We start from the raw sequence: 15,633 nt of genomic DNA, 5'->3' as shown, positions 1-15,633 counted from the left end.
TTACCGGTCCCTTTTGTCAACATTGCGGATACTGAACTTATTGTTGCTAGTATTTGGAGACATGGTACTTGGTGTTTCAATTAACTGTACACTATCCTCCCACATGAAATCAAGTCTGAAATTTGCAATGTTCATGTTCCACAATCTGCTGCCAGCACGGACAGGATTCGATGACGTGAAACTCATAACGATACACTACTGCCTCAACTTATAATTTGATTGCAGGAAATGGAGGGGAAGCATATCACACATGCTGGAAGCATATATGGAGGAGCAAGGTACCAGAGAAGGCTCAATTTTTTTTCTGGTTTATAGCCAAGGAAGCTTTGCCAACGAACGCTAAACGATATACTAGTGGAACAATTCTGGGCAAGGGATGACATTGTGCGTGTTAGAGGTATGCTTGGTTGGGGATGGCGTGTAACGGTGGCGCATACTCCACGGGAACACAACATGGCAATGGAAAAATTGGCGCGGGAAGCGGCAAGAGATTGCGACTCAACGCGTAAATGGAGCCAGCCTCCATCAAGCTTAGTCCCTGTGCTAGTGCAGGGAGTTGTTAGTTAGTTCTTGTTTCTGTTTTTTCATTCCATTATGTAACCCAAAAAAAAAGTCCAATGATGATAATTATAAGTAGCTTTTTGGGTCTTTTTTAATTATAAGTATTTCCTTACATGGAATTTTGTTTGATATATTTATTATTTATTTATATCATAAAAAATATAATATATTAATATTATATAATTATAAGTATTTTCTTGGATAATGATTGATAGCTAGCCTGAAAGGTTATATACGAATGCATCAATGTCGTAAATTTTTAATTATTTAGTCCTATTTTGAATTTTTTTAATTAGTGACTTTATCCATTTTTGCATAATTTTACATGTTTGTCTAATTCGTTTCCATAAAAATCAACAATAAAATTCTCTTCAACCTTATATGATGAGTTTGGTTTAGATGTGAGGTTAATTAGGGAAAATCCAATTAAGGAGGAACTCCAACAGACTCAATCGGGATGATGCCTTAGTGGATGATACCTTGATTTTAAAAAAATTACAATATTATTTTTTCGGTGCTTCAAAAAGATAGCAAATATAAAACAAGAAATAAAACTACTAAGCCACTTCTAAAGAGTCTTTTAACTATGGAGTCTCAAGTTCAGGGGGAGGAGTATCTTTCAAAGTTGCACCAGATGAAAACATGCTAACACTAATTTTGACAATGAAGTCTGCAGAGGCATTGCAATCACGTGAATTAGCTTCAAGCTAATCTTCCAATTGCCAAGTAGGTTTTTTATTAGTATTATTGAAATTATTATTAATTATTATTTCATTAAATGTCTATTCTTTTATTACACATGTAGGCCATAAAAATAAAAATACTTCAATAATTAAGCAATGCTATCCAGAACTTCAAAGAATACTGCATGGCAGATGTTATGAAAAGTAATTCAAACCACTGATTTATTGGTGTTTTGGATGTGTTCTAGTTAATGTCATGAAAACACACATAAACAAATTGAATCCTACTCGTCACCAAGAAAAACAAATTATGCAATAATTGTAGGACAGGACATTTTTTTGTTTTAGATGTTTCGCTTTCATTATGTAATATTTTTTTTTCTCCATATATCCTTCCAAACTCTGCCAGCTTCAGGTAACATTCTTCAGAACCCACCATTTGGTCAAATTTTCTGCAAGTGATTGATAGAACATATAATTGGACCAACATGCCTATCAATTATTAGTTTTGAGTTTTTGTATGCTTTAATGCAGCAAATATTGGACAAAAATGCCTGTTGAAACTTATCTGTCTGGAAATATTCTCATCCCACTTTCTTCCAAACATTAGAAATATAGGTCTCATGTGCGCAATGAACAAAGATAGTGACAACTATTGAGATGCAATGGAAGCTCCTTCATGTCTTTGATTTGGATAAAAAAAAATAGCAAACATCTATCTTTTCCCTAGGGGGCATGTTCCAACCACAAGTTCAAATTGATTAGATTACATTTAGATCTGCACTCAATATTATACAAAAATAAGTTGTGGAAGTAGCTTTATAAAAAAAAGGAATAAAGAAGACAAATAAGATATTTTATTGTTGATTTTTACTCATGTCCTTCAATCCTGAACCCATCTTTTTTCTGTTCTTCAAAAAATTAGAGTAAGTGTTGAGTCCAAATCAAACGAAACTTAATTAAAATTAAGTTTAATTAAAAATCTTTATGTGAGTAATACAGCATAACATAAAATGTCACACATTAAACACATAAAAAAAATGAAATTCCCATAATCACCACTATCATGTAAAATACTGTAAATATCTTTGCTTCCAACTTGAACACTTTTTTAGCATTAATCTACTAAATGTGCTATTCCACTTTAGGCTAACTTCCAGGGTTAAGTCCTTTTTAGTGATTTTTAGCAAAGCTTTTGATTCTAGATTTAGTGTTGTATGCCAAGAAGTTTCAGGCCAGTGAAGCTCTTTAATTGGAACTATATGACACAAAACAGTGAAAACACCACCAAACGAGTTGTCCTAGGACCACAGATAGCAAAGTAATATATCATGATAAAATAGTTTAATTTGTCAAGTACATGGTTCTGAAAACAAGCTCTAGCATTATTAGTGACTTATAGCAAGAAAGCAATACTCTATTAGAACCAAAAACAAATCAAGAGACAAGTTATATCACACAAAGTACTGCATAGAGGGAAACACTTCTCATTCCTACTTTATCCCTTTCTCTGTTGTTTTCCCTCTTTCATTACCTCAGCCAAATGGAGTTTCAAGATATTGAGCACCACTTTGGAAACAAAAACCGAAAACAAATTATCCCTAAAGTAACTTTACTAGCAATCTTTGCAATATTTATATTTTCTATCACCGTCTTGTCTTATCCTTCGTTTGATTGCTCTTCACTCTTGAAGATCAATCTCAAGATCAATAATCCTAAGCAATCATCATCCTCTGCATATGAACCAGTAAGCTTGCCCTCAGCATCTATCAAGAAGTGTGACATTTTCAAGGGTGAATGGATTCCAAATCCTAATGCACCATATTACACAAACAGAACATGCAGGGTAATTCATGAGCACCAAAATTGCATGAAGTATGGTAGACCTGACACTGAGTTCATGAAATGGAGGTGGAAGCCAAGTGCTTGTGAACTCCCCATATTCAATCCCTTCCAGTTCCTAGAAATTGTGAGGGGGAAATCAATGGCCTTTGTAGGAGACTCTGTAGGCAGGAATCATATGCAATCCATGATTTGCCTCCTATCAAGTGTAAGTCTCTTCTGCCTTCTTCAAGATTAAAACTTCTGAACTATGCCACAATTGTTATTATCATGTCTAACTTGGTTATGCTTTTTCTTTCCGGGTTGGAGATCTTCTATCCCCATTTGTTGTCTCCTGACCTGTCCCACCAATCGAATTATGCCATGTAGGTTAACAATTATAACCTTACCTGAGCGGTTTTTAAATGAAATACATAACATAATTTGATTGGTGAAAAGAAGGAACAATTAATATAAAGGATTTCACTAGTTCTTTGAATAGCCTATTATATCCTTACCTCATCAGTTTTTAAATATTGGTTATGCTTAGGGAGATCTTCTCTATTAATTTGGCATGTCATTCTCTGTTTCACCAATCAAATTATAACGTGTAGATTTCAGTATAACAATTATAACTGTATATTAGTATTTTTAAATGATATGATAAAATTTGATTGGTGAGACATAGAATAGGAGACCAAATAGAGACAAAGAATTTTAGTTCATCTTTCTAATATATGATATTAATCATAGTTGCTTTAGTAGTTACTGGTAAGTAATTTGGTATTATTATTATTTCATTAATGGCCAGATATTAGGAAATCTTACATCTTTTAATTTATCAGGTGGAACAGCCCATAGATGTATCATACACAACGGATAACTATTTTATGAGATGGAAGTTTGCAAGCTACAACTTCACCATGGCAAATTTTTGGACTCCTCATTTGGTCAGAGCTGAACATGAAGATCCAAATGGTCCAAGCCACAGTGGTCACTTCAATCTTCACCTTGATGAGTTTGATGAGAAATGGACAACCCAAATTGAAGAGTTTGACTATATCATTCTCAATGGAGGGCATTGGTTCTTTGGGCCAATGGTGTTCTATGAGAATCAAAAAATTGTAGGATGCCATCAATGCATGTTAGAAAATGTTACTGACTTAACCTTTTACTATGGATATAGAAGGGCTTTTAGGACTGCATTTAGAGCCATTAATAGTTTAGAAAACTTCAAGGGTGTAACATTTATTAGAACATTTTCACCACCTCATTATGAGAATGGGTTTTGGAATCAGGGTGGGAATTGTGTTAGAACCAAGCCATTTAGGAGCAGTGAGGCACAATTAGAAGACATTTTTATGAAATTATATATGATCCAATTGGAGGAGTTCAAAATTGCTAGAAATAAAGGTTTGAAATTCAGGTTATTTGACACTACACAAGCAATGTTATTGAGACCAGATGGTCACCCAAGTAGATATGGGCATTGGCCACATGAGAATGTGACTATGTATAACGATTGTGTGCACTGGTGCTTGCCAGGGCCCATAGATACATGGAGTGATTTCCTACTAGAAATGTTGAAGATGGAAGCTGTGAATTCTACTACTGAAGTTGAGAGGTTTAATTAATTTGCAGACAAGGTGACAATCAATTATAATTTAAATTCACTTGTAAGTATAAGTACTATACCTAAAATTCCTTTTATAATTTCGTTGGCAGAAATTGTTGTAATTTTACAAAGATAAAATTTGTTATTTCCATAGTTGAATATTGTGTAAAGTATTATGCTTTGTATTATATCTTTCCTATACAACAAACGTCTATTTATACAAGACGAGGAGCAATTGCTCTCTGATTCTAACTCTATCTCAATGTAACAAATTGATATTCCTAATTCTATCACAAGACTAGAGACTACTCTATTGGCCTATTCCTTCTTCGATGGATTTCGTCGACATGATTTCTACTCCTAATGCTTCAAGCCCTCCGACCGAGACCAGTGCTGACTTTACTCAGTCAAGTTTTCTTGCTCCACCGACTTTGGTGAAGGAAGATCCCTTTTACACTTCTTCATCACCGATGATATATTGTCTCATTCATCCGACTACTATAAAGGAGACTGTTGTTCGATGTGTGCATATTGATCTGGAGCGGGCCATCTTCGATCTTAACCCGAGAGTTCTATTGAGGGTTTCACATCGGCGGAGAAGGAGCTTGCAGAGAATGTTAGCGAGGAGGAGGCGAATCCATCAGAGAGAGCGTCTCACTAGTCTCCTGGGAGCGTTAGTCTTGTGGTTAAATTTGGTCTGGGTAAGTTCTATTATACCTTTTTGTTCATTTTGGTGTTGATGGGTAGAGTTCGGCGCAGTGCTTTACTATCGTTCCCTTGCATGGTACTTTGGGGAGCTTTATGAGTATGGAGTTGTCCATGCGTGGTGTACTCTCCTTTTTGTATGGAGTTGAAATCCGAGTGTCTTATTTGGCCTGAGGGCAAACATGTCTTTTAACAGTGTTGTCCAATTATGGTTATGTTATTATTTACATTGTGACTTATTTATCCATCTTGCATCTATTATGTTTTAAAAAAATTACTCGTGTTTTCACGAAGCTTAAAATAGTTAGAAGTTTAATTTCGTATTAGTTACTATGAATCGTCCTTGCTTATCAAAAAAAAAAAAATCAACATCGTCCTTCAGTTCTTTTTCTTTGAATCTCTTCATTGGGTTTTAAATTCTTCTAAATTAGAATACCTTATCTGGGGAAATATTCTTCATCTTGTTTCAATTCCGTGAATTGATTGCACCATAGGGTTTGGTGTGTTGTTCAAGTAGGGTTCTTGCATGGTTTGTGTTGGGTTTTGAAAGAAGACTCATTAGGGCTTGGTGTAAGCTTGTAATTGAATTTCTATTATAGTGAAAAATGTCATATATCAAGATAAGAATTGGATGTAGTCTCTTATCGAACTATTTGCGGTTAACCGGGATAAATCTCTAGTGTGATCTTCTATACTCTTATCTCTTTTATATTCTTGCATGATCTTGTATGTAAGCTTTAGGGTTTGATCAATTTGAGGATTTTATTTTTTCTGGAGTAATTCATACTCCCTCCGTTTCTATTTATCTGTCCACTTTAAGAAAAATAATTCGTTCCTATTTAACTGTGTATTTAGCATTTCAAGAGAGCATTAAATGATGTTTTTACAACTAACACCTTTCTCAGAACAATAAATGAGGAGAGATAAAACATAGTTTAAAGGGCATAATAGTAAAAGCATGCTCAACTTTTCTAACATTCAACAAAATTAATTACACTCTTAATCTATGTGCCACTACCTAAAGTGGACAAATAAAAAGGAATGGAGGGAGTACATATTACTTGTTCTACATCATTTTTATCATATTGTGAATTATGTGTATGGTTGCAATTTTGTTTCCTTTGCATGATTTCTTATAGTTCTTGTCAATTTTCTTTCTGGTTAATACATTAACTGAAACAGTAATGTGATACCATTCTTATTAAGAGATTAACGTTCTATATAACGATTAAATGGGAAGTTAATTGTTTGAAATGTGAAATTCTTGAAACTTAATACACCCCCTCTTAGGTTAGCTACTCTTAGTGTTTACATCAGAAACTTTGCTAGATGATCCACCTATGCTTAGTTATCTCTCCTATATATGCTTCTTGCACCACCAAACTCCTTTCATCAAACTCGTATTTCCCTTCTCAAATAGATGATTAGGGCTTGCTAGCCTTTGAGAATTCAACGATAATCAATGGAATCTTATGAAGATAAATAGTGATTTTCAATAAAGCATAGTACTTAGCTTCTCGTAGATGGTGGTAGGTTTAAATCAAACATGACTATGTTTCCAAAACAGAATGAAATGGCGCCACTATGTTGAGGTTGACTTGAAGTAGTGTGAAAAATGAGAGCACTTCTCATCTCGGAGAGATCAAAGATATGATACATCGACTATCAGGGTATCCGGTTACTCACCTTTCTTTGATGTTACAACAATTTTAATGAAGTAGGATCGTGGTTGATGTTTGGGATGCCCGTGGTGAAGCTAAAATTGAAAAATAACGTCCAGAATAGACCCAAATTGTTTTATAAATGTTTTTTTTTTGAACAGCCAAAAAATGAATTAAATTGAAGTAGCAATGAGGGATGCTACCACTACAAAAAAAAACCGGGATTTAGCGGCGGTTGAAACCGCCGCTAAAAGCCGGTAAAAACACTTAGCGCGGTTAAAAAAGCGACGCTAAGTTTGGCGATGCTAAATATTTGGCGGCGGTTACAACCGCTGCTATATGTTCGTGGCTGTTTGGCATCGATTATAACCGCCGCCATATAATGAGGAATGTTTTTGTTGTTTTTGTCTTTTGTTGGCGGCTTAAACCGCCGCTAAATAGCCTAACTTCAATTTGTATTATTGAGGCGGGTTAAACCGCCGCTATATTTTGTATGCAATTCCAGTTTTATTTTTCTACCCAGAACTGTGTTTCTGTGAATTTTATGGGCCACTAAAGTTGTGAGGTCAATAAATATTAGATAATGCAAATTCATAGCAAGCATTTTTAAGAGCTAAAAGTTTTACAATAAGCATAGTTTCGTGTAAGCAAAAATAAACTGATAGAGGAAGGCTATCAAATGCAAATTGATAGCAAGAATTTTTAAGAGCTAACAGTTTATAAAGCAAGCATAGTTTCTTGGCAGCAAACACAACAAGCACACAAAATATGTTATATATGCCAAAATAAAAATTAAGCTAGTATGAATTTAGCAGCTATTTATCAACTCACTGGATAGAGAAATGAGAATGACTGATGTACTTAATTACTAGTATGGAAATAGAGAGAAGCAAAATGGTATCACTATCAAAGTGCACCAATGGGAAAGCAAAATGTTATCACTATCAAGAAGCTAAAGAGCTTGTTTATCTCTCAAAAAGTCAATACCTTATCTCTCTTGAAGCTTGCAGCCAGTCAATCAACAACTCTCTACAGCCAATAGAAATTATAAGAAAGTTAGCAAACAAATGTTGATCATGGCATACACCGAAGTATAACTTTTATAGTTCACATCACTAAAAAGGAAACAAGACCTAATCGAATCCATCACCACCTAAGTATGTATCATCGGAAGTAGACAACACTTCAAACATTCCATCAACAACCTAAACCACTGCAATGAAGTTAGATACAAATCAGTCCATACATGCCTAATAAAACTTGAGCACAACTTATTTTCTTACAACATGAGCACTTGACATGGTGTAGCTGGTAGTTGTTATAATATGTCAAAGAGACTTAAGACTATCAGCACAGAATGTTACATGATTTACATCCCCAACAACTTGGAAAATGATCGGGATGCTCTTCAATGCCATGATTGAGCAAGTAGAACAACAAAAGGAGGTGAAATTTGGTCTCAAACAGAACAGAACTGTGGCCACAAATTGAACAAGTGCATATAACAAATGAACATATGTTTCTTTTGGAACTATCAAAATAGCCATGTTTGATACAACCATGTTTCTTTTGGAACTATCAAAATATTTCAAGAGAAGACCAAAGAGAGCATACATAACTACGATCCCAAAATAAGAACAACGCTCCACTTATTAAATAATGGTCACCAAATCATGAACTCATGAATGCTACAATGTTTACCTTACAAAGTAAAACCGAAAGAATGCATAAGCCATGAACCTTTCCTCTAGCTTCTTTGAATTCTACTGTTTTGTGCTCCTTCTGAAATTGCAAGTTAAAACAAGTTTTAGACAGAGAAGTTGTTGAATGAGATAGAAAGAAAAAAAAAGACTAGATCAGAACCACTCCCTAATCCAGAACCAACCTGAACCGGAAAGAACCCAGTCCCAACAGCCAGCACCGATAGAAACCTCCATCGTTAAGGTCCTGGAAGCTTCCACGAATGTCTTCGCCACAAACCCCTGTGTCGTCGTCCCTGTTAGCAGCCACTACCCAAGCTTAAACTGCACAGAAGGAATGTGTATTATTCAATAAACTAATTAAGGTTGTTAGCCAATTACATGAAACAGAAATAAAACCAAGACCCACAAAGAAAACCTGAAACTCCATCAACCCTAAATGCCAAGGAAATCAGATTCGATGCTCAAACATAATAAGTGTCAGGAAAACCCCAACATAATGAAATCAAATCTCATCATAAAAATAAAATTGGAAAGCTAAAAATCCTAAATTGGGTGACAAACCCTAACAAAGAAAGAAAAAGAAACAATCACCGATTCAGTTTAGTTGAATAAGAAAATAAACCTTAGAGAAGAGATGACGGCAGAGAAAAATAGAGATCGCCAATACCACGACGGCAAACCATGACGCCACTACAACGACGGTGGAGCCCAGTTCCAAGGACGACGACAGTTCGATGGAACAAATGCAAAGCAAAGCTAGGGCGCAGCACCAAGGTCATTGGACGACGGTGACAATAGAGGGAGTGAAGAGGGTGGGTGAAGCGGTGCAAATGAGGGGAAGACAGATCTGGGTGAAGCGATGAAGATTGAGGCGGGTGAAACGTACCGAGGTTTAGGGTTTTCAATTTTCACTTGGAGAGGAAATGGTGGGAAGTTTTTTTTAGGTAAGCAGGAAAAGGTGGGAAGTGAATTCGAGTAGGCAGTGAATCGTGCTCTTGTGCAAAACGCGAAATTTTTCCTGAATTTGTTATTATAGCACTTAAAAGCGGTTAAAACCGCTACTATCAACTTTACCGCCGCGGCTAAACCACGCTCCTGATTCCTAATTTTAAACGTTAGTGGCGGCTTCACCAACCGACGCTAAAAAACCGCCGCTAAAACCTGAAATTTTTGTAGTGTACAAACCCGTAAAAGGTACAGGCACAAGGCCAAACAGAAAAGAAAGAACACGGGCTAAGAAGGAAAAGCAAAGAACCAAAACAGGGGAATCTGAATATAAATGTAAGTGAGGCTCAAAGGTTAGGTAACTTGGTACAGTAAAATATAAATTGTGGGAATCTGAATCAATTACCATCATAATCTTTTTTTTTTTTAACAGACCATCATAATCTTAAGCAGTTTATTTTTACTTTTTTTTTTTTGTTAATTTGCCTTTATTTGATTCCTACCTACCAACTAAATCTTTTATGCCCTCCTCAAATGTATAGTCTCATACCTATACAATCTATGAATAACTCTTGGGTGCGAGATCAGTTCATTCATGTATCCCTCTGCATAGACGCTTGCTAGGAGTTGCTCCTTGTCCGTGCCTCACTGCACCGGCGATCACTCCCCGCCCTCGTCGGCCCCGAGTGTCACATGCCCATTAGCTTCTGCTTGGTTCGGTCCTCGAACCACACAGTACTGGAGATGTTGACTCTGATATCATTTCTAACATCCCGATCTGATGACTTGTCTCATGCTAACAATACGAGTCTTTTCAGTGCGCTTTGTTCTCACTCGCACACTTCCTGGGAAAACTTCCCTGAGTGTCACTCATCCCAATATTGCTCCAAGGCAAACACACTTAGCCTTGGAGTTTTTATGAGTTGGGCTCCCGAAAAGAAGATGCATCTTGTTGTTATGAGTTGTATCAATCAAATCTTTTATGCCCCCCTCAACTGTATAGTCTCATACCTATATAGTCTCGGAATACTTCTTGTTCAGGTGCAAGATCGGTTAATTCATGTGTCCCTCCGCCTAGAAACCTGCCATGAGCCGCTCCTTGTCCGTACCCCATTGCACCGGCGATCACTCCCCGCCCTCATCATCCCGGAGTGTCACATAATGTGCATTTGAATCCAAGGTGATTCCAAGATCAATTAGGTTTGGTGACTTAGTACTGAGAAAAAGGTTGAGAAGCGACACCAAGTTCAAGTGGGCGGAAAACTGAGAGATGGCCTGTTCTAGGTGATCGATTGAGAACCTTTGGCAAAGGGACACAAACAATTGAAAGAGTATTTTTAGTAAAAAAATATGTCAATTAAGGTGTGTAAATAGTGTAAATAGTGAAGATAGCTATTAGATCTTGTCTTTGGTTTTTTTCCCCTATAAACCAACTGGTTTGAAAATACATATCTTGTCTTTGCTAATATAAAAGAAAAAACATTTCAATAATGGAACCACCATAAAAATGGTGGTCGCTTGCAGTTTGTTAAAAATAATTTGAATCATTAGGTAGAAAATTCAATCTTTTAAAACATAGATTGAACGAGATATTTAATATTTAATTACCGCATGTGGTTCGAAATTGTGTCCCCGTAGGATAAATCAAGTGGTAGGAGCTGGAGATATATGGGTTGGGTACAGAGAGGTACATGAATCGATTCCTGACGGGTGTAATTTCTCTTTTCGATGTAAAAAAAAATTGTGAGATCCTTTTATTACTAAAATAAAATAAAATATTCAACCACCATAACAAATTTGCTAGTGAAACATCACCCGCAAATAATAGCACTCAACTAACAGCCTCAAAATCAAACAAGAGTGTGTTAGCCTTTCAGCCAAGTACTAATTTGTCCATGAAGAGTAGATGGAACTATCATCCTAACAAATACCAGCTATTTGTTATGTGGAATTTAGCTCTTGTTGCTTTTCCATCTAGTAAGCTTGGATGACAAGCGTGAAAATAAAAATCCCAAAACTTGACAACATGCATTAGATAGCTGGCCAACTGAAAAAAATATCAAAAGAACAAAGGCTTAAATATGTTTTTGGTCCCTCTAATATTAGGGACTTTTGGTTTAGATCCCTCTAAATAATTTTTTGGATATACACCCTAAATGCAAAATATTACTGAGGTTTCAGCCTCTGCCGTCACCTTACGTCGTTAAGAGGGATCTAAACCAAAGAACTATGATTTGGGGGGACGTACGTTAAGACAAGATAAAAATTGAGTTTTAGGTTCTCTTCAATCATGTTCTTTGGTTTATGTCCCTCTAAAATCATAGTTCCATGATTTAGGTTCCTCTAAAATATGTCACGTCAGCGTCAGTTAGGGAAAGGTAACGACAAAGGCTTATCCCCCTCCATGTTATTTTCAAAATAAGGATGTATATTAAAAAAATTATTTTGAGGACCTAAATCAAAATACCCTAATTTTTTAGGAAGAAAAACATATTTAAGCCAAAAATAAAATATCACATTTTTACTCAAAATTTTAAGATAATGGAGTATGTAGGCATATATCTTATATTACTTTCAGTTAACCCTTAAATAATATGAGACTCAAGACTCACTTAAAAATTCAACATTCTGTCAATGTGTCTGAAAATGAGTATGTGGTAGTGATCACAGCCCTTTGCGTGTCCATAAGCCGCAAGATTTGTTCTCTTTGTTTCCATCACCCTCATAGGTCCACTTGTACCTTCGATTTGACTAATCAATTAGGTAGCCATTTAATTGAGACCACACTTCATTGCCGATTTGGATAAATATAAATTGATCTAAAATGGGGGGGAGAAGCAGCCTTTTGCATAGCAGCATTGGTTGTCGATGAAGTAGAGAAATGAGGATGTATATCGACGTATTTAATTAAAATACATGGTATATAATGTTGGTAGGAATTTCTCTAACATAATTTATTGGGATAATGGGATGCAGCTTGAATTCTCTTGAATTCGCCTTATTTAAAATCGTATCGAAATCATGTGATCGCACGACCATCCCAAAACCGGTGGAGGAATGCCCCGTCCAACCCGCAAATTCGGCTGTTGAACCTTATCGTTTGGATGCAACGATGGCAGAGGCTATGGCTCTTCAATGGAGTTTGAAGACTGCAGCGGAATTGCAAATTGAAGACGCAATTATCGAGTCGGATTCTCTGATTGTTATAAATGCAGTTAACTCAAAGTGCAGCAGCCAGACATTGATCCTATCATAGCTGATTGCAAAAATATAATGAGCTATTTTCACTCCTTGATGATTAAACATGTTAATATAAGAGCAAACAATGTTGCTCATGTTTTAGCTTCTCTTGCTTTTGATTTTTGAGCAAAAGTCTGGTGGGACAATCCCCCTAATCCCCCTAGAGTTTTGGCTGAGACTATCTTTGTAGACACTTTTGATTATTATCATGAATAAAAGGCCTCGTACTTGAATTCAAAAAAAAAAATCCTATCGAAATCTCTTGAATTCACTTTATTTAAGTTGAATTATGTTTGATTAATCTTAATCAACGCAAATTCAATCTCTGCTTCCCTGTCTCGCATCAAGTTAGCACAAAATGATACAATATAATTTTGTCTTATTTGATTTGGTCTCAGCCCATGCAAATCACTAACTAAATTCGTGTCACCCTTCACGAAACAAAACTCATCTGCCATGCTATCAAAATCCACCTCATTGTGGTAAATAATAACTTTATTTTTTTGCCCTTTTTGGTAAAATATTTTATTCACATTATTTAAGAAAGAAAAAACCTAAGATAACATCAGAGATTACCAAATAATTTTTGTGGGACATCTTCAGTTTTCCATTCTTCCCAACCTTTCTTTCTTTTCGCACCTAACAACAAAAGCATGTTTCCCAATATCATTTTCTTTTTTGATCCTTCTTTCTTACTCTCTTTATCACAACAAAAAATTTGTACAGCCAAACGTAAAAGCATCTAGGTGAGTTTTTTTTAGCAATACAATCCCGGAACATGATGCCATGATGGTCATGGTAGAATGAATCTGGACGACACGTGTGATTTTTTGAAAGCAACGTCACACAACGTGAAATGCGAAAAATCTTCCCTGCCAAGCGAAGCCAGGGATCAAGAGCTAAAGCTGGTGGAGTTTTATGAGATTGAAAGTTGAAAGTACTAGTACGAAATGACCTAAATCTTAAGTTTTCAAGAGCCTAATGATTGTTGAAGAAATGAAATGATTTTTTTTTCCTGAAACAAACAAAAACACTCATCACCTATCTCCACATTTTTACAACCAAAGTTGAGTTATGATTTATAGATATCTATTAGTGGTAGACACTCAGAGAAAAAGAAAGAGAAGAGAGATAAATAATACATGTGATATATAATATTTTGAGTTAAGAAGTGGGAGAGAACAGAAAAATAAGGTGTTTATGAGTGTCTATACGGTTTATATGTGTGAATTTTTACTAACCAAAATTTTGAATTTAGAGGATAAGACAAACACTAGTTTCGAGGTGAGGTATCGAAGATCAAGTATTAACTAGTTCAATGTATATTGATGGATGGTGAAGCATGAGGCTTTGGTCACTAGAAACTACAGAATTAGTTGAATATATGAACCCTAAGGTACAACTTGGATCGAAGGAGAGACACTTGAAGGAATTAATAATATCATTAAGTATCTGATTGAGGAAATTTCAACACTTGGGCGCAAAAGGGGTTTTATGCTCGAAGCCATGACTAGAACCTTCCACAATTGGTACCCACAATCCCATGACCTAGAAGCTTCGCGCACCGACTTGTACCACTCAACCACGATGAAAGCGACCACCACAAGTAGGGCAGAGAGACCCAGTCAAGGTGGAAATTCCTAAGGACAAGTTCAAGGGAAGATAAGTTATGTCAAAGGAGTGGCTTAGATTAGGGCTTTTTTTACTGGAAGTCTAATGCGTAGGATTGGTTTCTTAGTTTAAGCTCTAGCACTATAAATAGATGAATGTAATTCAGAAAAGGGGTTGGATGCTTGATACTCACACTCTTAAATGTATACACGCCGACCATACAGATAAATGGCTACACAAAGTTAATGTATATAGGGGATTCATCCAACCATTGTGAAACTTAAGTTTTGGGTTCACGGAGCCTGGACTTATTGAGTTATCAATAAATAACTCGTTGGTTTTCAACTTGTTTTGGCAAGCTCACGGCATTTCGAACTGCATATCTAATAACTGACACATTTTCATAACTAATAAGCCACCGAATAAACAGAACCCATACCCTAAGTTCCAAGACCTGATCCAAGTTCTCAATTGCTCCTTAAATACATTTGTTTTACAGGTGTGATTTTCCCGCATAAACGCACCCTAAAGCTTTATGATTGTTAATTTCTCGATTTATTCCTAAAGCAACATGATTTTATATAACTCAAAAACCATAATTAGAAATGGAGTTTTTTTTTTTTAATTAGAAATGGAGTTCTTATACATAGCTAAACATGCATACATATTTTCTTTTTCGAAAGAAAAAGTATATATATTGAATTGACAATGGATTTTGTACAATACAAAGCAACGAAAGGAACAAAACGATACCACACAAAAACGAAAAAAACGCAAAAACACGCACGCAATCAGTGCGGAGGTTGAGATGCTCCAAACCTCTTCAGATGAGTAGCCATAATATGCTCCACACAAGCTTGCAAAGCCTCCTTGTAAGTATCGGAATACACAACTCTACATAATTTCCCTTTCTCTAGCATTCCTCGTGCCCTATCAAAACCGTAATCAGGAAGCTCTAGACCCTCATGAGCTAAAGAAGATTCTACCATAACTGGAACCTCTCTATGCTCTGCTACCAAGACCTAGAGATCTTGCTTCTTCGTAGGCCGTCCTCGCCCTTTGAGCTTTTTCTTAGGCCGCCTTTGCCT

The 15,633-nt window shown here is 36.0% G+C and overlaps 1 protein-coding gene across 1 annotated transcript; it reads left to right on the top strand.

Moving 5' to 3' along the window:
* The first annotated feature begins 2,595 nt into the window (after positions 1-2,595).
* LOC130737602 (protein trichome birefringence-like 19) lies at positions 2,596-4,831 on the top strand. Its single transcript, XM_057589414.1, has 2 exons — positions 2,596-3,294; positions 3,911-4,831. The coding sequence occupies exons 1-2, from the start codon at positions 2,788-2,790 to the stop codon at positions 4,697-4,699; spliced, it is 1,296 nt and encodes a 431-aa protein (XP_057445397.1). The 5' UTR covers positions 2,596-2,787; the 3' UTR covers positions 4,700-4,831.
* Positions 4,832-15,633: the final 10,802 nt, after the last annotated feature.

Source organism: Lotus japonicus, chromosome 2, assembly GCF_012489685.1.
Source record: "Lotus japonicus ecotype B-129 chromosome 2, LjGifu_v1.2".
In the NCBI taxonomy this organism is placed as follows: domain Eukaryota; kingdom Viridiplantae; phylum Streptophyta; class Magnoliopsida; order Fabales; family Fabaceae; genus Lotus; species Lotus japonicus.
This window is presented reverse-complemented; position numbering and strand designations above follow the sequence as displayed.